The sequence below is a fragment of the Strix aluco genome, chromosome 22 (genome assembly GCF_031877795.1).
Source record: "Strix aluco isolate bStrAlu1 chromosome 22, bStrAlu1.hap1, whole genome shotgun sequence".
Classification (NCBI taxonomy): domain Eukaryota; kingdom Metazoa; phylum Chordata; class Aves; order Strigiformes; family Strigidae; genus Strix; species Strix aluco.
In genome coordinates this window covers 8,511,335-8,534,186 of record NC_133952.1, presented here as the reverse complement: position 1 = coordinate 8,534,186, position 22,852 = coordinate 8,511,335, and the positions used below count along the sequence as shown (strand labels likewise).

At 48.6% G+C, this 22,852-nt stretch overlaps 1 protein-coding gene across 4 annotated transcripts in view; it reads left to right on the top strand.

Annotated features, from left to right (window-relative positions):
- USP48 (ubiquitin specific peptidase 48) overlaps positions 1–22,852 on the top strand; it is a 31,155-nt gene that overhangs the window by 5,041 nt on the left and 3,262 nt on the right. For 2 of the 4 annotated variants that reach the window (XM_074848417.1, XM_074848416.1), the window contains exons 7-22: positions 531–664; positions 886–968; positions 1,194–1,373; positions 3,684–3,809; positions 5,869–6,018; positions 8,556–8,756; positions 10,285–10,399; positions 10,552–10,682; positions 12,029–12,100; positions 15,770–15,894; positions 16,057–16,179; positions 18,025–18,086; positions 18,607–18,717; positions 19,355–19,485; positions 19,722–19,828; positions 21,877–21,981. In XM_074848417.1, coding sequence (XP_074704518.1) covers positions 531–664; positions 886–968; positions 1,194–1,373; positions 3,684–3,809; positions 5,869–6,018; positions 8,556–8,756; positions 10,285–10,399; positions 10,552–10,682; positions 12,029–12,100; positions 15,770–15,894; positions 16,057–16,179; positions 18,025–18,086; positions 18,607–18,717; positions 19,355–19,485; positions 19,722–19,828; positions 21,877–21,981 — 1,956 coding nt within the window. Of the gene's footprint in view, positions 1–530; positions 665–885; positions 969–1,193; positions 1,374–3,683; positions 3,810–5,868; positions 6,019–8,555; positions 8,757–10,284; positions 10,400–10,551; positions 10,683–12,028; positions 12,101–15,769; positions 15,895–16,056; positions 16,180–18,024; positions 18,087–18,606; positions 18,718–19,354; positions 19,486–19,721; positions 19,829–21,876; positions 21,982–22,852 lie in introns of those variants that run through there. The other 2 variants (XR_012626143.1, XM_074848418.1) reach the window with 2 other exon arrangements.

Below are 22,852 nucleotides of genomic sequence, written 5' to 3'. Positions count from 1 at the left end.
CTGAAACAACCCGGTGACCTTGTTTAGGGCAGTTGGAGTTCTCCTCTGGCCTAATCCTGCCACTGAATCGACTTGGGCGTAGACAATGACTCTTACACCGTGATGTTTGTGTGGCTGAGCACAAGTAGTTTCCAGGCTAAAATGTGGCTTTACATTAACTTGGTCCACATGGGCTCATAAAAGGGCGATTTAATTATTTTCTTTTTCCATAGCCCTCGCTGGTATAAACCAACTCAGTCAAGCGGGGAGCAAACCTGCTTAAGCAACCTGAGAACTAGGAATAGGGCTTGATGTGGTCTAAAATTTTTCTTAAAGTGAGAGCAGCCTATTATGGCCATGTGATAAAGTACATTTATTAGTGTGTGTTTTTAACTCGGAGATTATTTTGGAAAGCAGCTGGATAGAGACTTAAATGGTTAAAATAACTTTGGTGCTTTTCAGTCTCCAGCTGCTGAGTAGCTTGTACTGGTTGACTTTGCAGTGGTAACCTCTTCTCAAGACCTTTCTTTCTGCCTCCCCTCCCCGCTCAGGAAGAAAAATTAGAAGGGGACAATCGTTATTTTTGCGAAACTTGTCAGAGTAAGCAGAATGCCACGAGGAAGATCAGGCTGCTGAGTCTTCCCTGCACGCTCAACCTGCAGCTGATGCGTTTTGTGTTTGACAGGTAAGCCCCTCGCTGCGGCGCGTGCTGGAAAAGCGGGAGTGCCCTGGGCTCTGTGGAAGCTCCCTGGGAAGTCGTCTGCTCTGTCTGCATTAATTTTAGAGACTGAGGATTGAGTGCTTGCGTGAGCTTCTCTGGGGATGCTGGGTGGGTTTCAAGGAGAGTTATTTTGAGGTGTGAGTTGTTATTGCTCTCCCCTGAACCAAAGCTTTGCCTCCACACAGACAAACTGGCCATAAGAAAAAGCTGAACACTTACATCGGCTTCTCCGAGCTGCTTGACATGGAGCCTTTTATGGAACAAAAAAGTGAGTTTTGTGCAGTGTGTTTCGTTAGTGGTACCCACCGCCCCTCAGCAGACAAGAGATCTGAATCCTCTTTTTGATGGAAAATTATGTCAGGAGTTGTTTGAAGCCCGCATTTCAAATAACTGCAGTCTTTGTCTGCTGCCTTGCAAAAACATTAAGTGCTAGGAGAGAAAAGACGTGTGCTGTTTCATCCAGAGCGCTGTGTGACTGCTGCTTTCCTTCCAGACGGCGTCTACGTGTATGAACTTAGTGCTGTCCTCATACACCGAGGCGTGAGCGCTTACTCCGGGCACTACATCGCCCACGTGAAGGATCCGCAGACGGGCGAGTGGTACAAGTTTAACGATGAAGACATAGACAAGATGGAGGGGAAGAAACTGCAGTTGGGGATTGAGGAAGATCTAGGTAAAACCTTTAAGTTGTGAGTGCCCTTTTAAAATAACTCTTTTCCCCAAAAAACACGGAGGCTGAATACATGGAGGCCCTGTTACTCTTAAAACAAAAGTGCTCCTATGCGTGCTGTCACATCTTAGGAGGAATGTGTGAAATGGCAATTCTGTTAATGGCAGCCAGATTTTCTTCATTTCAGCCCCGAGTTATGTGCACACACCTCGTGATCAGTTTTTCTAGTATTTTTGCTGCCCGAGTTATCAGCATCTTATCGGGGTGAAACAGGCGAGCTGCCGCTTCCTTGGCTGGTGTCTAAAAGGAGGCTCAGGAACAGATAACGAGATTACTTTCAGTTTCCTTAACACATTATATTTTTATTTCCACTGAGGTGTTTTACTTGGAGGCAGTAAAGAGTCTCCATAAAAAAAAAAAATCTTGATCTAAATAATGGCGTGGAAGCCAAAGCTGCCTGTTTTACTCGGCACTTTTTACTTCTCCTTTGCACTCTTCTGTTCTGCATCAGCTCATCTTGTGCTGGTGTCCTGGTGCTGCCCAGATAACCGTGTTCCCTGGACGAGACAGGGTCTTGATTTCTTGGAGAGCTTGGGCTGGGGCCGGACCTACGGGTTTCTCGGTCTGCAGTCGATCTATAGGAGTGGTTCAGCATTAAACTGGCATTTTGAGTGCTCGGATTTGCAGTCGCTCAGTGTTCCTTAGCACAGGACGCTTTGCAGTACCAGGAAATGGGGAAATTATGCCAGAAATTTTACTTACAGTGCAAGCAATCCATTCCTAGAAACACTGGCCCAGCGGGATGCTCATGCTTTGCTGCAGCTAGCCTTTATGAAACGTTGCCTTTCTTTAAAGCATCCTTAAGTAACAGCTTAGTGAATAGACACCCTCAGACTTACTTGCTCTTTTAGTTTGTTGTAAAACCACGTCAGCCTGAGCACGCCCTTGAGCAGGCACGGGCCTAGCCTCCCTCTCCCAGTTCCTTCCGTGCACTCATCTGCGTGATGCTGCTTTATTTTCAGCTTTCGTGCTAGTAAACACCTTCTTGCACTTCATCACGTTGTGCATAAACGCTGTCTGCCGCTGGAGCAGCTTTGTCATCCTGTTAATGTTTGACTACCGCTTGCTTCCAACCAAATTGTGAAGCTGGCTAGACATCTAGTGGTGTAAGACAGAAAAATAAGCCCTGAAAGGAAATCAGAGCTTCTCAGCCTTTCTTTTTAACCTCCTGCATTACCCAGTGTAGCAAAATAAGATGTAAATAAACTGCTGTAGCCTCGATCTTGTAAAGGTTTATGCTTAACCGCCAGTAAGTGTTCTTGCTGTAATACAAGATTGCTTGTAGAATATAAGTAAAGTGTGTTTAGAAGCCTCTGCAGGCTGGGAGGCTTAATATATTTATCAATATATATTTGCCTACTCCAAGCAAAACTGAGGCTCTTCTCTGTTACAAATGCATGCAACAGCAGAAGGTCGCTAACATAAAGCAGAGGTCTGCTGTGGGAGAGTCCTGCAGCTTGGCCACACAGATGGGAGCAATTTAGAAAATATTTGGAGAAAATGCAAATAAAGAAGGTTTAGGAAGTCCCCTGGATGGTGTGGTAGGAGAGGCACGTGAATTTTTCCAGGATTTGGGAAAGACAGACACTTTTCTTAATATTTCAGGGTTCCATTTAGAGTTTGACCTATGGAGGGATTTTCCTTTATTCTTTTAAAATAAAAAAAATGGTTGATTTTTGAAGCTGCAGCTGTAGATAAGTGGTATTTCCTTGCCTGGCAGCCTGTCTGGAAAGAGCAACTCTTGCAACACAAGTTTACATCGCACCACCAGCTGCTCTGAAATGACCATTTCCGTGGCTGTTTGCTCCATAAAAGCTTTGTTGTCCAACAGAAGGGCACGTGTTTTTTCACATACTTGTAAATAAGATTTTTCTTCCCTGAGGATTTGACTGTTCTTTGGTGTCAGGACACCAGGACGAGAGGCAGAGGGGAGAAAGGATGTTTTTGTAAGAGCTGCTTTTGGCTCGGTGAGGTTTAATTGGGGAGAGAAGAAAGGCTCTTGTAGAAGGGTGGTTCAGAGCAGGCACCTAATTTTGGTCCCTTTGAATTACCCTGCCTCCAGACATGCTGGAGGGATTTGGGTCTTGCTTTGGGATACAATTTTGGCTCATGCCAAGCCCAGCGCTTGGCAAAAAGAGGCCTGGCAGAGTGCAGCGGGGAGAGGGAAGCCGGCTAGGTGGCAAACTCGTCCCGTTAACGGAGAATCAGTAAGCGAGCTTGTGTGTTTATTATGTTTTGCCTTCTGTACCGCAGCGGAACCTTCCAAATCCCAGACTCGTAAACCTAAGTGCGGGAAAGGGACTCACTGCTCACGCAATGCTTACATGCTGGTATACAGGCTGCAAACCCGGGAGAAATCTCTGACAATCGAAGTACCAGGTAAGTGAGCTTTGACTCTCTAGGCCTCACCTTGCTCCAGGTGGACCAGGAGTCGGGGTTTTGCTCGAAGCCCCTTTTGTGACCACTGTCCACGAGCCCCCAAAGGTGCCGTATGGCAACTCAGTGTCATGACCAGTGAAACCCCCGGGCTTTCTTAGCACTTAAATAATATTAGCCTGCTGATCCCACCCCGTGCCTGCTCACACCTCGCCGTCTTAACCAGATGGGAAAGGGTTAGGAGGAGATCAGCCCGCGTGCAGCGGCGGGAGCGTTGGGATTCGCAGCCGGGATCCCGCAGGAACCGCTCAGGTTCCTGAAGGCGAAGGAGAGCAGCGTGGTTAAATGTCATCGGCAGCACACGTACTGTGCTGGAGGTGAATAATCCTGACAGATGTCAGGTTTCTTCTGTGAGTGCTTAATCTTTGCCATATTGAGAATAAATGGCATGAAAATAAGAGGATGCAAGCCCTTAACAGGAGTTTTGCACGAGCGCCTTCGTGTCTTGCTTTAGAATGACTGGGGGTGGCAGAAATCCCTGTAGGTTTGGCCTGTGGATTTAATGATGCTTCGCGTTTGCATGCTACTTGATTAGAGAGATTAATTAGGTCCCTGGTGCTGATGGGGATGGAGGTGTGTTCCACCTTCTTCCCTCCTGCAAAGCGGGGACAGCAGAGGTGACATGTCCCCTTTGGACCTCTGCTGTTTGTTCTGGTTATCCGGATGGGGAGGGGGTAAACTGTACAGCTTTTTCCCTGCTAATAACAGCACCAAAACTTTTCCAGCCCCCCCACCACTAAAACCCACCCTCTGAGCCGCACAGCATTGGGAATTAGTGCTAATTTCTGCCTCTGTACCGCATTTTCAGTCTGTTTCCTGAGCTCTCTTGCGTTCACTTTCCTCCTACCCCTCTGCCCGAAACAATAACTCGGCAAAAGCCTCTCCACCCAGCTCCAAATTCCTGCGCAGCCCCGTGGTTGCCTTTGTTTCACGTGGAAGCCTGCCAGGGAACAGGGAGCGAAGGGCAGCAGTTGAGCAGTGTGGTTGCGGGGAGGTTTCATGCAACTGTAAATTTGAGGCATTTTGCTTTGATGCTGTTAAAAGCGGCTTTTCCGGGACAGTGGAGAGACGTAACTTGGCTCTGACCTCAAGGGGGTCAAGCTGGTTGTTTTTTAATACTGTATATTCTCCCAGCGTGGACATTGTGCTTTCTGGCTGCACAAGTGTTAACTTTTCTGGAAATATTTTAGCTCTTCAAAATACTGCTAAATAGGAAAAGGCTTCAGATAAGCAGTGTTTTCCCCCTCCCGTACACCAGCCCCGCGAGGGAAGTGTTTTATCTTCTATTTTCCCCTGCTGAGCTTTGGTTTGTTTGGGTTTTTTCCATCGGCGACAGCAAAAATTCCCATTTCCCTCACTGTTCTGTCGACACCAGGATCTGCCCTGGCTTATCTCTCGTCTCCTGAGGGCTTTTTGTCCTTGGGTTTGCAACGTGCTCAACCCCTCTCGCTGAGATCACGCATACCCGTGGGGCTGCGCGTCGGGACAGGCTTCAGGTGTAGCCGTAGGGTGAAAAGCTCTTGCTTCTCCCCTGGGAACGACGGGTCCTTGGCAGCGCAGAGGAGCTGCTCTCGGTGGGAGGCAGAGAAACGGCTGGAGCAAGAGGAATAGCAGGGAGGGATTGAATCAGGCAGCAAAGCGTCCTGCCGCGCTCCCGCTCTGCAGCCTCTCGCCAAACCCCGTCGCACTTTGCGCGACCGCCAGCGCTCAGCGTAGGCTTGTTAGCAAGCAAAGGATTTCTCTTAACACCAGCAACCAAACCCGAGTAAATTATTTTCTTGGGGGCCGTTGTGTTGCGCAGGACAGTTGCATTTAATCATCTACAACCACAAATGTTGGAGAGAGCAACGTCCGTGCGCTTGGCTTTCAGAAAGACTTGTGTCGGTAGCTGCGTGAGGGAATTTTTAGGCTTGCTTGTTATCCCTAGATAACCAATCGCAGGGATAATTAACATAATTGGCATTTTTCCTCGGAATGACCGCTTTTTCTTCTTTCCCAACAGCTTTTCTGCAGGAGCTGGTAGAGCGTGATAACTGCAAGTTTGAGGAGTGGTGCAACGAAATGGCCGAGATGCGCAAACAGAGCGTGGCCAGAGGCAAAATCAAACACGAAGAGGTGAAGGAGCTCTACAAAAGGTTACCCGCTGAAGCTGGTCTGTAAGATATTGTGGTAGTATTTTGTAGTAGACTGTTGTTAAGATTAGTAATGTTTTGTTACTAACCCACAACTCACTTCTGTGGCCTGAACACTTTGCTGGAAGGCATTAGCTGTAGCCCTCTCAAAGAGGAAAGCGATCGCTCTCTGTTGTTGCTGTGTGCATGCTTGGGATTTGCTTTCCCGCTCTTGTTTTTCTGCCTTAACCTATTTTTCTCCTTTTTTGCTCATTCTGATGGCTTCTGCCGTCACTAATTCCCTCTTGCTCCTTCCCCATCAGTCAGTCTCCCGTGTGCTTCCATGCATTGTGACTGTTTTCTTCTGCCTGGTGAGCAGCTCGTCTCGTTAGCGGTTAGTAGCATCGAGGCAGAATAACTGGTCGGTCTCAGATTGCCAACTCACAGCGAGTTTTGGGAGCTGTTGATCCAAATTAATCAGCAGGTAACAGAGTACGAGAATGCCCGACCTCCAGCAGAAAATGACTTGATTCATCCCCACCAGTCCTTCAGAGCTCCATGTCTCAGCTTCGTAGTCCGTCCAGTGAGTGACTGGGGTTAATCCTTTCCTACTGTTCCTTGTGTTTTGTCACCTCAGCATGTCTGAGCACAAGGATTTTCATTCCCTCCCCTTATTTTTCTCTCCCATCTCCCTCAAAACAAGCGTAGGGGCTCTTGCTCTGTCCATCCAGCATGGGGAATTCCTCTCCGCTGTGTGCAGGTCCTAAAATCTCCAGGAAATTTGTAATTAAAGACTTTAAAATGTATTTAACTGTGTAGCCTGTCAGTTTGATGTTTAGCTTTTAGTATTCGTTGCTCGATGCTCAGAACCAGCAGTGAGATCTGAGCAGCTGAGGAGCAGACTCCTCGGCTCCTGTAAATGTCTGCCTCTTCAATTTATGAACCCCGGTCTGCAGACAACAGGCGCTTAACTCATGAATAGGAGGGTGTCGCAGCTCATCTTGCCGAGTCCCCACAAATCTGAGGGGTGTTAAAATGTCACCGTTAAATCAAAGTTGTGGTGGAGGTATGAATCTGCCCTGAGTCACCATTAAAAAGGAGCAGCAAGCACAACCCTGGTGCGTTTTCTCTCCCCCTTAGCAGAAACACAATAGTTTGCTCTCGGCATTTCTAACGCGACAGAGGAATAAATCTCAAAAAGATGGTTTGTACAGGTAAAGCTCCTCTGCCCCAATTTGAAGACCTGAAGCGCTGCCCTGAGGGCACCCACGACTCGCTGCAGGGCGCATCCTGGGCGCAGCAGCTTGCTAGTGCAGCTGAAGGCAGCAGCGTTATCCCAGAGCTGCTCTGGGGCCGATCCCGCAGGACTCTCTCCGCAGCTGTGCAGACACATTTTCTGCCAGCTTCGTGTAGCCTGCCCCAGAAAAACGTACTTTCCGGGGGAGGCAGCTTTCATCCCAAACTAGCAAACCATTTCTGACAGCGTTGCAATTCTCTGGAGGTCATGGCTGTATATCTCTGATGGCGTTGCATAAGATGAAAATACTGCTGATTTATGCTGCAGAAGAGAAGAGGGTTTGAAGCCCAGCTTCACAAAGATCCAGTGCAAGCTGGAAGACAGAATATTTTCCTGTAGCTTCTCTGTTCCTTCGTGTGAAACATTACAGATTTGTGTTAATTTGATAAATGTAACTAACGGCTGCATTTCACCTCGGTTTCAGAGCTGCTCTCCTCACATCAGCAGAAAACGTTTAATTTCCTCCTAAATTCCCCCTCATCTCACGGAATTCTCAGTATCAAGAGATGGGGTTTCACCCAAAGCTGTTTCACTGCTCATACAGACACTGACCTGCTCCTGAACCTTGACTTTGTGCAAGGTGTTTCTCCTTCAGCAAACAAGGGCGGGCCTGCTGCTCTGTTTCAAAAAAAAGTCGTGCTTGTACTAAAAAAATTGAGCAAGTGTCTGTTTGCACTGTAAATCTTAAAATGTGCAAGTGTTTCTCACCCAGAGTAAGAGCGGCCCAGAATAACACTGAAATTTTGGGCACTGAAGGGATGAGGCGAACACTGACCTCGTCTCTTTGCTCTTGTTGCCTTTTATTTTTCAATTTACCCCAGTGAGCTCGTTCTGTTATAGAAAGAGCATTTAATGTATGATCATAATTTAAATATTATTATCTGTCCCTCGATGGACAATTGGAAAACCTTCTCCTTTCCTCGACTACTCTTCAGTAAGCCCCTAAAGGTTGAGCAGTCTGAAAGCATTTGCTTTCCTACCTGGAGTGCTCTGCTGTTTCATATCGATTGCTTGAATGCGAAATGACCGCTTGTTCTTGCATATCTTCATTTCACATAGCTCCTGCCTTCTAAACCTGCGATCCAGAGATGGGAATGGGGTGAGGGAAGCTGGATCAGATGTTTGAAAACTTGTACTGCAGAGATTTGATCAACAGTGGTAGCCTGTTAATTTTTAAATGTACCGTTGAATATCAGCGTAATTATAAAATACCATCTGCTGCATTGTGTGTTAGCTGACACGCACGGGCTTGTTTCTCTTTGTGGTTTTTTCCCCTCCCAGGTTCCCCGTACGACTTCATCTCTCTCGAATGGCTGCAGAAATGGCTGGATGAGTCCACTCCTCCAAAACCAATAGATAACACAGCCTGCCTGTGCTCACACGGCAAACTCCATCCCGATAAAATACCCATTATGAAGAGGATATCGGAGTACGTGGCTGACTTCTTCTACAGGAGATACGGAGGAGGGCCCCGGCTGAACGGTGAGGCTAGAAAATGCCCTCTCCGAGTCACGTTCTCATGTGCTGAACATGTTTTGGAGCCGTGTTCTGGTCCCAGCCCCGTTTTGAGCTGTCCTTTATCATCATAACTTTGTTTCTATGCATGGCTTTTGTGCTGCGCTGTTATTTCCGGGTGATTTTTTTTTTTTTTTTTAATATCACCTAATTACGTTAGCATTCAAACAAATAGAGTTAGTCTGATCGCAGAGTCTGTTTCATACCCGAGTTCTGCTCTGTCTAGGGAGAGCTGTGCGTGGAGGAATTTCTGAGAAAGCAGTGGAGCACTTAGGTTAGAAAACATAATACTTGCAAGGTTTTATGAAGTCGATTCTAGAAAATAACAAAACTTGCACATGCAACCCCCCCCGCCCCAGACTCTTGAAAATGATTTTCCATGCCTGCAGCACCTACAGATCCTGCGTGGGCAGCGTTTCGTGGAGCATGCGGATCTGTGCTGCCTCTTGCCAGCAGCCTGCGCTCCAGAGCAGCACGGATGTGTGCGGGCCAAGAAAATCATTTACTGTCTTTCACCTTTTAGCCTGTCCCGAGCTGCTTCATCCGAGGGAAGCGCATACCTGCTAGCCTGTGTGCTTGTGTTGCAGGCATCTGTCGTGCATTTTGATTTTTGGGGTCAGTCCAGCCCCTACGGTCTTTGGGCTTCCCTTAATCGAGCCCCAGGCTTAGTTTCTTTTATAAAGGAGCTCAATAACTCCCACTGAGACCAAATTAGCTCAGCTCCTGCTAGGAGCTTATAGGGAAGAAACTCAACCAGCAGAAACTGCTGTGACGCAGGCACCGTTTGTAAAAAAAAAAAAAAAAAAAAAAAAAAAAAAAAAATCCCAAACCAAAAAAAAACCCCTACCAAACCAAAAACCCGCCCTCCCCCCCCCCCCCCCCCCCCCCCCAAAAAAAAAAACCAACCCAGGCCAACATTTATTAGGCAACTGGAAGATTGCCTGCAGGTTTTTTTTCATTGAGTACGGCTGGGAGGGATGGATGGACGCCCTTGTCCTCCGATTCACTTCCCTGGATGTGACCCTCTTGCTCCCAGATGAAAATATATGCCCAGCTGTAGGATTTCCACTCCCTGTTGGTCCAGCATAGCTTTGCAGGAGGTTGGGTTTTTTTTTTTCTGGGTTTCACTGGCAAAGTGCCACGATACAGGTTTTTTCCTTGCGTATGCCTTAACTGTCCTACCTTTTGACTCTAAGTGGCTGTGTGTTGGCGTGACCTGCCTGGCAGCTGTAATTGCAGACTTGATACCAGCTGTGGAGAGCTGTGAAGCCAGTACAGCTCACACCTCATCTGAAGCATTTTACACTTATTAAGCTTCAAATGTGGCCTGATCTGGCAGTAACCCCAGGGATCTCCTCATTTACATGTGAAATCTCCAGTCTTGAGTCCAGGGTAGTTGGTACATACCTGTCTGAGCACTTTCAAACCAGCCAGAAGCTCAGCCACGTGTGCAGGAAACTGCAATAAATTGTGTTTCTTTTTCCCCCCACTCCAGTCAAAGCACTTTGCAAGGACTGCGTGGTAGAAAGGTGTCGAATCCTGCGACTGAAGAACCAGTTAAACGAAGACTACAAAACAGTTACGAACTTACTGAAGATAACAGTCAAGGGGTATGTAAGTCCCGACGCTTTCAAACATTGTCAGAGATTTTTTTTTTCTTTTTTTTTCCAGGAGTGCTTAAATAGCTTTTTCCTAAAGATTTTCCTGTTTGGGCTCCAAAGGAGTTGTGATTCACATTGCCAACGCTGTTCTCTCTCTGCAGGAACGATGGATTTTGGGTTGGAAAGGCATCCTTGCGGAGCTGGCGTCAGTTGGCTCTGGAGCAATTAAACGAGCAAGATGAAGACACAGAGCACAGTAATGGAAAAATGAATGGAAATGCACAAAACAAAGGTAGTTCTGCTGCTGTAGAGACCCACCAGCTCTGACTGGTACCTCCTAACAAAAGACACGTCAGGTGTTCTTGTAGCTGTTTTGCTTCCCTTGTATGGGTAGGGAGGAAAGGATAACAAATCAAATAAAAAGCTGCTTAAATGAAGGAGCTTTTTATTTGATAAACTTCAAAACTGCTGGGTGATCTTTGCACCCAGAGAAGAAGAAGAGGTAGTAAGTAGTTCTACAAAGCTGTGTAAAATTACCCCCCCAGACACGTGATCTTTTCCTCTGCTTTTATCTGAACGAGAGAGCACAGGGGAGGAAGAAACATGAAAACTGCCTTGGGGAAGGGCTGAAGATGTTTATTGCGAAGGTCTGTGGATGAAACGATGCAGCTGGTAAAGCAGCACTGGCAAAATACAGCCTAGGGAAAAAAAAAAAGTCATGAATTGAACTCTCTTCTGTGGCCATATCATGAGTCTGTGAGGTTTTTATATTTGCTTTTTGCTCTTTAAACCTTTGGAAACTGGATATTTTGTTGAGCTTTTTGTTTTGGAACTGAGGGCAAGAAGCTTGTTTGAATGAAAGTGGAGATGATGGGCTAATGGCATTGATCTTGAGCTTGAAAGCTCTGAGAACACCACAGCCCTCCTGATAATATCTGTAAGCTGGCGCTGCTGGTGGAGCATTCATTGAGAAAAAGGTGTTTCTCTGCTGAGTTACCACACCGCCTTCCTCCGTGGTGACCTCCGTTTCTACTCCCAGTAGTACATCTGAATTGCTCACAAGCCAACTCGCTCGTTAGAGACTTACCAACACGTTACTGTGTTTATGATGCTCCAAATCCAGTGCTTCTGTCTGTGGAGCTACGGTTCTTAACTATAACTTACACATTAATGTGGGGCTGGTCAAACCCCTGGCAGGCTCCCCCTTAGTTTGTCAGGCAGCATCTGGTTTAAATCAGTATCCTCAAGGCAAAGAGCGGACTAATATTTTGCCAGGAAGGTTTCTGCTCCCTGCACTCTTACCTAGGCTTGTGTTTAGGTTAAACTTGAGATCGTTGGGAGCAGTGAACCCCTGCGGTGTTTGAGCCATAACAAATGCGTCCTTTGTAATCTCACAAAGGACAGGCTTGTGCTCCACGCACTTCAAAGCACTCCTACGTGGCCTGTAGGCTGTAATCCCGCCTGCCCAGAGGCCAAGACATTTGAGAATAACAAATTTCCTCCCAAAGTCTCCCTTGAGTTAAGGGTTTTGCTGCAATTTGAAAGGCAACCGTGCTCCTTTCCCCCCAAGATTTTTCCTTTCCTTGGGAGAGGAACTCTGTGCAATCTTCTTGTATCTTTCTTTACTTTTTTAATTAGATGAATCGAATGAAGAGAAGAGAGAGGAGGAAGAGGAGTTAAATTTTAACGAGGACATCGTTTGCCCACATGGTAAGTCTCTGTGGGGGATGGAGCTGAATATATCTGTTGTTGCCCACTGCTCAAGACATTAACCTTGTAGCCTTTGCTCCATCTAAGGCCAACATGAATAGTTTCTGAGGAAACACGCTTAATTCTCATCTGCCTGGTGTTTCTTGCCACTCAGACTTTGAGCTTCACTTGCGAGCGCTATCCCGTTGCAGGCTGAGTTTTGTAAGGCAGCGAACGGGCTGTAAACGTGGAGATGCTTGGATGGGGCAGGAGGTGCTGGGCTGCGGAAACGAGCGTCTGTTCCTCGCGCTAACGAAGCGACGTGGCGGGGCGAGGGCAGCACCAAGGATCTGCAGCCCTGTGGAAGCTCTGGAAGCATTAGGAGAAAATAATGGTGTAAATCAGTCAAGGTGGGAGCTGAGAGTGTCCATTTATTCTCTCGGTTTACATGAAAACAGGAGCACTTACCTAACGACTGTGGAAACACGGGCTTATCTGCGAGTGGCTGGGACCACTAAGGATATCGATTTACCAACCTGCTGTGCTTTGGTGTCCATTTACATAAGATTTTGACCCGGTGTTAGTTGTTTTGCTAAGTGACGGTTCATTACCTACATCCTTGGCTACCCTGTTGTGGAAATCTCACTTTTTTTAGCGTGTACGTTGCTCCCAGACATAACTGTTCTAGTAAGCTCCTGTTTGTACGCATCAATTTCCCTGCCAGGGATGCTTGATCTTGTTCCTAGTAAGAAAGAAATATGCCATAAATTAGCAACACACCTCCTGTCATCAAGGCTAATCAAGGATGTAGAGTAATGGCTTGATAAAGCCTCGTTTTAAAGCAGGGTGTTTAAGCACTTTGTCACAGCATTAGCTGGTTTTCAGAGCCTTTAACGCTGTATTTCCCATTGCCGCGAGGCTGCTGCTGTTAAATGAGAGCAAGCAGCGTGGTGATGAAACATTTAATGTAGCCAGACACGATAAAAATAGGCCAATAGGCCTTTGAAAATATTATGCTGGTAAATCACTAGTTGATCTGTGACTTTGGGTTATATCAGAATAAATATTAAATACGGGGGCCACTGGCAGGTCGGATTTCATCATCTTGAGCTAACTCGTGGATTACTCATGGAAAACAACATTTCTACCTTTAAAATTTCCCTCTGGAGTGTATCAGCACATCTGTAGTCCCGGTCCTACAGCCTTGATTTTGCTGTGGAGGAAGTTCCTGCCTTCATGGTAGGCTCTGGAAAAGCCAGCGCTTTATCTGTGAGGTCTGGCTGGCCTCCAGAAATGCCATCCGGGCGTTCCCTTAAGAAGTCCCTTTGCATCTTTGCTGCAATTTCTCGCTCTCCACTAGCTGCCCGACCCCAGCGAATAATTTTTTCCAGATACTAAGTTAAGACTTCTTTGATGTCCGTGCCCAAAACATGTCCCTGGATGGTGGGAGCGGGAAGCAGGGTCAGCAGCGGTTAGGATCATCATCTTCCAGATGGCAAAGCACTTGTTCCCCACACACCCAGATCTGATTTTTTCCACCTCTTCCACTCAACAGTGTATTAATCTACTTTCATTAATCATGCGGTGTCAAGGCACTTATTTGTACAAGCTCTTTTTTTTTTTCCCCCATCCTTGCTGGCTCTGGAAAGCAGCCTGGTCCTGCCTCCTCATATGGTAAAGCTGGGCCACTTGGTCGTGTTTGATGAAGAACAAGTGGCCAAGTGCCGCATCGAAGCAGTCCAGCCCGACCTTTGTTTATTAGAGGAAAAGCAGGAGGGGAGCGTTGCTATTTTTTCCCTTCAGGGCTGGCAGAAATCCAGGCTTGGCTGGAGCGAGGAAAGCTGTCGGGTCCGTGGGCCTGAGGAGCTGCTTGTAATGTTAAAGAGCTACCAGAGGGTGGGGAGGAAGGAGCCTTTTCTCCCTGCCTCCTTTCTGTAGCTCCTCAGGCTATAGAGAAGCAGATAATAAGGTATCACGCCCTTTGGTGGACACCGCTCAGCGCCACGACTTCGCGGTTGCTGTTTTGCTTCCCTCTCGCTGGGTGAAATCCCCACCGAGGCCTGAACATTCCCGTGCCGCATCCAAATCCGGTTTGCACCTCGGTTATTGCAACAACCATTCCTCTTATTTCTCGCCACGGGGAGATGCGTGGCATTTTTCCCCTTGGCCATCGTCACCCCCGCGAGCTGGTGGGATCCCTGAGCCCTCGTCTTCCCCCGTTTTCCCAAGCTCCCAAGGAGCTCGTGTCGCCACGTGGGGTCTAAATGCGTGAGCGTAACCTTTCCGCTACGGCTGCTGCTAAAACAACAAATGCCTTGCAACTAAACCCTTCTTTGGGAGTTTTTTTGAGCTGCTTGACAATCAGGATAAATAATACAGCAGGCAAGTTGTCTGCGGGACAGCTGGTAAATCTTGCTTCAGATGTTCACACCTCAGTCATTCCCTGGAGCAGATCTAGAGTGTGGAATCTGTCCTTCCCAGATTTTTGAGGTGCTTGGAGAGGGCATGCAAAGCCATCTGAGGTTATACAGCCAGTCAGAGAGGGACCTGGGGGGGGGTTGATTGCCAGCCGGCTGAACATGAGCCCGCAGTGTGCCCAGGTGGCCAAGAAGGCCAATGGCATCCTGGCTTGTATCAGCAATAGCGTGGCCAGCAGGGACAGGGAAGGGATCTCACCCCTGTGCTCAGCACTGGTGAGGCTGCCCCTTGATGAGTGGGTTGAGTTTTGGGCCCCTCACTCCAAAAAGGCCATTGAATGACTTGAGCGTGTCCAGAGAAGGGCAACGGAGCTGGTGCAGGGTCTGGAGCACAGGTCTGATGGGGAGCGGCTGAGGGAACTGGGGGGGTTTAGTGTGGAGAAGAGGAGGCTGAGGGGAGACCTCATGGCCCTCTACAGCTGTCGGAAAGCAGGGTGCAGAGAGGGGGGAGGAGTCTCTTGAGCCAAGGAACCAGCGCCAGGCCAAGAGGGAATGGCCTCAAGCTGCGCCAGGGCAGGGTCAGACTGGCTCTTAGGAAGGATTTCTTTGCAGAAGGGGCTGTTGGGCGTTGGAATGGGCTGCCCAGGGCAGGGGGGGAGTCCCCATCCCTGGAGGGGTTGAAGAGTCGGGTTGACCCAGCGCTGAGGGATCTGGTGGAGTTGGGAATGGTCAGTGTGAGGTTCATGGTTGGACTGGAGGATCTTCAGGGTCTTTTCCAACCTAGACGAGTCTGTGATTCTGTAACTTTGCTTTTCAAGGGTGCAGAAAGCACCCAGCTCCTGTTCCATGGGGCTTGCGGTTAGTCTGCAGTTTGGTAAATGGAGTCACCATAAAAATGTAGCTGTGGATCGCTAAGATCAGAAAACAGCAGCCCTGTGCCCTCTTCGGCTCGTCCTTGATTTTCTGAGCATCTCTGTTGCTGCTTGTATTTGATCCACTGCTTGGGTTCATGAGCTTGGAAACCGAAAGGATGTTTATAGGAATTAAAGTTGTATTTATTTTTTTTCCTGTCTAAACAAGGAAACGATAAAGAAGTTGAAGGTGACTTTGTGTATTAGTTGCGCTCTTTTTTGCTGACATGGTGTTGGCTGATACGTGCGTGGATATTTTCCCCCCCAGTTTATACCCTGTAATCTCTTCAATCTAGTTAGGGCTGCAAAACATCGCTGAGCACATCAAGAGCAAAGCCCTTCCCTTGGCTCTCTCTCTGCAGGTGACCTGTGCATCTCCGAAAACGAACGGAGGGTGGTTTCGAAGGAAGCCTGGGAGAAACTCAAGCAATATTTTCCAAAGGCCCCTGAATTCCCAAATAACAAAGAGTGCTGTTCCCAGTGCAAGGTATTTGAATGCCAAATGACGTTACCCTTTTGTTGACTGTAAATACGTGGTCATGTTTCTGGTTTTCTTTTTAACGTGACCCAGTGCAGTAGGGGGAAGTAATGTCACCTTCTAATAGCAGCTAGGAACTGAAGCTGTGGTGTAATTAACTGTTTCATGCAGATTTTGGAGCGCGAAGGGGAGGAGAACGAAGCTCTGCATAAGATGATGGCCAGCGAGCAGAAAACTTCTCTCCAGAACCTGTTTCACGATAAGTGCAGACCTTGCCTGGGCAGCTGGCCTCAGGTACGGGAAGGAGGGCAACCAGGGCAAGGTAGCAGGCCTTGAGGGAGGTTTTTATTAGGTTTTATCCCTCTCCCTAAGAAATTTTATTTTGCCTGTGAGAGAGGCTACCCGATAATCATTCACTCGGTCCAAGCGAGACGGTGCCTGCGCTGGGGAGCCTGTGCCAGCAGCGCTTACACGTGTGTTGTGCCGAGGTGTGATTTCCCCCGATTAGCTGTGCTGGCACAAAGCCCTGCTAAAGATACACGAGAGTGGCTCGTGTGCCAACATAGCTGTCGCTGGCCCGCCGTCAGCTTGATAAGCAGCGACAATATTGCTGCTGTGGTTACCTCTGCCCCTAGAAGGACCGAAGAAGGGCTTTCCACCGCCCTCCGTCTGCCTTCGTGGCAGGACAAAATTCACCTGTGCTCCAGCATCCTCCATCCCGAGAGCTCAGGGGGAGCTTCCCAAAATGCTGAAGCCCTGCAAATAGGAGCGATGATCGTGCAAGACCTCTCGTACCAGCTTCTCCCCGGTACGAGCGTGCAGCTCTCCAGGACTTTTCCTGGGGCTTCAAGGCGGCTCAAAAGAAATGGCACAAGCTGTTGGCTCCACGCCTTGGCTCCCGGACGTCTCGCAGCGCTGATTAATGATTGACTCTTCGATCCTGCCAAGCTGCTTTGGCAGGTGTCTGCCTCGGTCGCTGCTACGTGTGAGGGCAGCTTGCCACTCTCTGGTGCCTTCTCCAGCCGTGGATAAATATTGAGGTCAACGTGGATCCCTGTCTCAGAACCGGGGAGCCCCGAAAGGGTTTAAATGGTGAACACTCTGTGCTGAGCTGGAGAGCTGCCAGGCCCTACCAGCAGTATGTAAGGGCAGTATCCAGTTGGGTCTGCTTTTGTAGCTGGAGTAGGGGATGGAAAGCTGGAGCCCATCGCTGTGGGTCAGCTTGAAATAGGAGGGTCTCTCCAGGCAACGAGGCTACATCCTCCACTCTTTGAATTTCCCAACGGAGCGCGATAAAAAAAAGAGCTGAAGACCTCTCCCTCAAGCTTTGTGAGTTTTCCTGATCCAAAACAGTTGAGGTTCAGGGAAAAAAATAAGCGGAGCAGTTTAATCTAGAGGAGATGAAAGGAGATTTAAAAAAAAAAAAAATATATATATACACGTATATTAATTCCTCAGGTATGCTGAATTTTCTTGCAGAAAGATGGAGCGAGCCCTTAAATCTGCGTTAGGGAAGGTGGTGAGGATAAGCGAGCACGGAAGTTATTTTGTCACCCAGCTCTTAGTATCTCACTGATTTCTTGTCCAGGAGCAGACAGTCTCATGGTAAATCATTCAGGCCAGGAAAACAGCAGTTTATCCTAAAACTGCTGCCTCGTGAGGGTGCGTGGCCACGGTTTTGAATCCGTGCTGCTGCTAAAACGAGCAACTTCTGGGTTTTGATGGGTGAAGCAAATGAGGCAGGTTGGGGTGGTCTCACCCCACACCCACCAGGGTGCAGAGACAAATCTGCTTTAGACCCCAAGTACCCAGCGAGAGAAAACACGGTGCTGGGGAGTCCGTAGCTGCTCCAGGGGAAATGACCGTTTCCTGCTGTGAATTAAAGATAATTGGATCTAAAGCTAAACTAACTTTGTAATAAACACGAGATTAGTAACATAAGTGCTTAGTACTTGATCCCGAATTATTTTACTTGGCTTCCCCAGTGCGCTTGGATGGAGTTGTCATGGCAAAAACACTGAGGTCTCAAAGAGAACGAGCACTGCAGAAAAAGCTGAACAGTCATTGCTTCTCTATTGTTGGATTAATTAAAAAAGATCTTTTTTTTTTTTTCTTTTTCCTTCTCTTTTTCACCTCCAGGAGACAGATGAGCTGTATATTGTTTCGCAGTTCTTTGTAGAAGAATGGAGGAAATTTGTCAGGTAACTTGGCTTGAGGTTTTTGGTGCTTTTTATTCCTTCTTTTGGGGAGCTGTAGATAATGATTTTGCTTTCGAATCCCGGCGCGGTGTGTCCTTACCTGCTGTTTGCCTTTGTGGAAACAAGGAAGCTGATTTTTGCAGGGCTCGTATCAGTTGTAATACATGGTAAGAAACTGAATTTCCTTGTTTACTGTGTCTTAACCAGATGGTTGGATTAGATAGTAACCTGATTAGTTTTTTCATCTGTCTGGAGCTGTATCCTAGGCAAAGGTCACCGCTCAATCCTGTTTCCACGGGCTGCTGGTGGTGGGAGATGGAAATCTCTGCTAGATAGGGGAGTAATTTTGCAACGCGCAGGAACGCGGATCTGATTTCCTCATCGGCAGTAGATTTTAATATTCCCTGTTGGAATGTCTCCTGTAAATATTCACCTGTGATTTCTCCTTGGCTGCCTGCAGAGTTGTGGGGTTTGTGAAATAACCTGGCCAAGCTTTGCAAACCGCTTTCCTTTGCCCGTGCAGGAGGCCGACGCGATGCAGCCCCGTGTCCTCGGTAGGAAACAGTGCTCTTCTCTGCCCCCATGGGGGCCTCATGTTCACCTACGCTTCCATGACCAAAGAAGACTCCAAACTGTGAGTTTCTTCTCTTCACGTGTCTGCCAGGTGCCTTTTGTCTCTCGTGAGCCTTGGGGAAACGTTCCCGGAGGCTCGCTGAGCTGCAGCAACAAGAGGAGCGAATGCTTTCCCTTGAACAAAATTAACAGATACGCTTTCTCGGGCCCACCTTAGCCTTCATGCAAGGCAAGATCTAAATTGTTGAAGGATGCTGGGTCAGGAAAAAAAGAGAGCTTACTTCAGCTTGGCTAGTTCCTAACAATAAACTACCCTGAATTTGACCGGGGCGTAGAAACATCCGCCTTCCTTACAATTTGCTTTCTGGGAGACTTGCCCCCGGAGCGCTGGGTGCTGGGCTCAGTTCATGCTCTGTAGCGTTGCTTCTGCAGTGATGCAGAACTAAAAGTAGTGGATCTTCCACTCCTCTCCAAATCCATCCTCCCTCCGGCATGACTGGAGCAGTACAGTGTCACTAATAACACGCTACTGTTACCCTGTTATCTTGGGCGTACAGGCCCTCCCGTGTCGCTGGAGTTAGGGATTGATTTTGCAGCTTTTCTTTCATTAACAGACTGAAAAGAAAAGGGAAAGCTGTTCAGGAGCTCGGGGCTTGGCTTTTCCATGTCATAAAGCACGTTCTTGTTCCTTTGCACAGTATAGCTCTAATATGGCCCAGCGAGTGGGAGAGGATTCAAAAACTCTTCGTCGTGGATCATGTCATCAAAATTACCCGAACGCAAGCTGCCGGGGCGGACCCCGAGAGCACACTTTACACCTCTGAGCCCCGTGAGTGAATCTTTTGCCACTGTCTGTGCCCTATTCTTTTGCTAATTGGTGCAGACTCCCTGGGAAATGGCTCTTTTTCAGATAAAGGGTCAGATCTAGGGGGATCAGTGGTAAACAGCAGCTTGGCAGAGGCCCCTGGTTATGCGATCCCCTCCGGGTTAGCGGTGAGAGGCATTGGGCCGGTGTCTCCGAGGAGCTGAAGCAATTAAATGCATTTTTCCTTTGTGCCTCCCCAGAACTCTGTCCAGAGTGCAGAGAAGGGCTGTTATGCCAACAGCAGCGGGACTTGCGTGAGTACACCCAAGCAACCATCTACATCCATAAAGTGGTGGATAATAAAAAGGTACGGGCTCTCTCCCTCGGTCTTTACTCATCCTGGCTTCCTTTCATTTAAGGGAACCTGCACCGAGTACCCAAATAACGATCCGAACGCGATGGCTGTCACAGCCTGTCACGTCCCCGCAGGGCTGGGACCTGCTGGTGGGGCTGCTGGGTGGCCTGTGGTGGTGGTTGTGGGCAAAAAGCACCCAGCTCTGCGGCTCGGGGAAGCTGTCGCTTCTCCTCAAGGCTTCCTTTTGCCAAACGGATCCTTTGTGTTACTGGGTATCTTCACGAATGTTCCCAGCTTTGATTATTTTAGGCAATGTTGTAACCGTTTCTGTCTTCATAATGTGTTATGAGGCTCTACCTGTTCTCCTCCCCCTCCAATATTTGTCATTTCCTTTCCTGGTTGCTCAAGTGACAGAAATAAGCTCCTAACCTCCATGCTGAAATAGCAGTGGACTTAGAGATGGTTTTCAGGATCCCTTACGAAGCTGTGAATTACGTCTCTGCTTTACTGGTGTCTTAAGGGATCAGTGTCAGGTCTAGAATTGGCTTTACAGGTACCCAAAAGCTGGTTACAGTAAGCCTTCCTCCTTAGGCCTCCTTTTATGCTTCAAGGAGGAAACCAAGGCTCATGTGCAAGCTCAGATAAAGACGTTCCCCTCACCTTTGCAGCGTGGGGTTTGGTTTTTTTGCCTCTTACTGATTTTTCACCTCCCTGCCAATCGAAGGGAGGGACTGGAGCCTGTAGAACCGCAGGGCGCTGGAGGCTGGAGGGGTTTCTGCCTTGGTTGTGAGATGGAGAACACGCAGCACGGTCTTGAGCCATCAGCGATGGGATTTCAGCCTGTCTCGAGGCTGAATCCCAAGGCTGTATCTTGGCTCTGGTGCAGAGGAGGGTTGTTGTTTGGTTGGATTTTCTTTTTTTTTTTTTTTTCCTGGTGCTGGACAGGACCGTGCTCACATGTAGGGCTGGCAAAAAACAGGCAGCTATTCTTTGCCGAGCAGCTGGAGTTAGAGAGAGGGGGCGAGAGCTTGCCTGCAAGCTCCCTCATTAACAGGGCAGCCTCGGCGAGATGCGAAGCAGCGCTAACGCCCCACCAGCAGCGCGGCAGCACTGCCAGCGAGGGTTGCGGACGGCGGCACTCCAAGCCACTGCTTTCTTCCCTGCTGCTTTGGATTTGCAAAAAGTCGGGGAGCATTTCCCATCCCCTCACCCCTGCTCTTCCTCCCTCTGCGACCCCCAGCAACCTCCTTTGGCTGACGCTGCGAGAGGGGGAAGCCACGGCCGTGTAAAATCAACGTAGGGCGGCACTGCTGGAATCCGGAGGGCTCTGGGGAGGCTGCGGTTGGTGCTGGATGTTCGGGAGCTGAAATTGCATTGTTAATTGCAAATACATTGATGGAGAAACGAGTTCTCAGGCATCCAGGATGGAGAGCGTGCCAGTCTCCTGGGCTCCTGCAAACCCCAGCTCCAGCCAAAGCTAGCTGTGAATTCACGTCCGGCAGCTCCCCGCCTCCTGGAGTGACTTACACAGAACTGAACATCATTTTTATTTATCCGTTTGTGTAAATTATTTAGATTTCATTTACTTACAGCCTCCAGACCCATAAATAATGGTGCTGAGTGCCTCTGTCAGTCTGCTGCAGGGATGGATAAGTGTCTAATTTACAGATAATATTCCTTTCTCCGTGTTAGGGCTTTTGTAATACACTTAGATGAACCAGAGAAGCAGCCAGCTAATGGGAAAGAAATCAGTGCAGGCCCCTGGAGACTTTCCCTTTGCCTAGAGAGGAGGGCAGGTCCTGAGCCGCAGGAAGCACCTGCAATTCAATAGAGAAGCTTGTTCTCCCGAGCCGAATCCCCCCATGGCTCGATGCAGCTGGGGAGGAGGGGGAGAAGAATTTGCAGAGCACGTGGAGCAGATCCCTGGGTTATTCCTGCTCTGCCTCGGTTCGTTGGATCGAGGTGACATCCTGGAGGTCTCTGCAAGCTGTTTGCCATGATGTGACAGTCTGGGTTGATGTTGTCGGCTTAGTTACGGAGAATGATTTTTGTGACTTCAGGTAATGAAGGACGCTGCTCCGGAGCTGAACGTGAGCAGCTCAGAAGCTGAAGAGGAAAGGGAGGAAAACAAGCCAGAGGGGGAGCAAGACCCAGATTTTAACCAGGTAGAGATCAAAAATACCACCAGGTCCCTTGGTTTTGCATCATCCTCTTGAGTCAGCATGATGGGACAGCCCTCCTCCTCTGTGTACTGCTAAAACCAGGTGTCTTAAATTGTCATTTTAATGGTCGTACCACCCCATCGCTTTGTTTTTGGAGAGGTCAGATATTGACCTCTCGTACGCTTGGCTGATAATCCGCCCCACGCCAGCGTTAGAAGCAGGAACTGAGGTTTCAAGGCGAGTCCTTCGGTCCTCTTGACACTTGCACGTGGCGGTTTGCTTTCACAGAACCACAGAATCATTCAGGTTGGAAAAGCCCCTCGGGATCATCGAGTCCAACCCTCAGCCCGACTCTACAAAGTTCTCCCCTACACCACATCCCCCAACAGCTCATCCAAACAGCCCTGAAACACACCCAGGGATGGGGACTCCACCCCCTCCCTGGGCAGCCTATTCCACTCTCTGACCACTCTTGCTGTGAAACATTTGTTCCTCATGTCCAGTTTGACCCTCCCCTGTTGCAGTTTAAAGCCGTTCCCTCTTGTTCTGTCACTAATCCCCTGTGAGAAGAGACCAGCACCAACCTCTCTACAACGTCCTTTCAGGGAGCTGCAGAGAGTGATGAGGTCTCCCCTCACCTTCTCCTCCTCACACTGAACAGTCCCAGCTCCTTCAATCTCTCCTCACAGGATTTATTCTCCAGGCCCTTCCCCAGCCTCGTTGCCCTCCTCTGCCCTCGCTCCAGCCCCTCGAGATCTCTCTTGTATTGAGGTGCCCAAAACTTCGAAGGGGCTTCTCAGCACTTCGTGCCTTCCCTCGCATGACCCACGCACCCAAAACGCAGTCCGGGCTACAGAGAGGTTGTCTTTTTCCA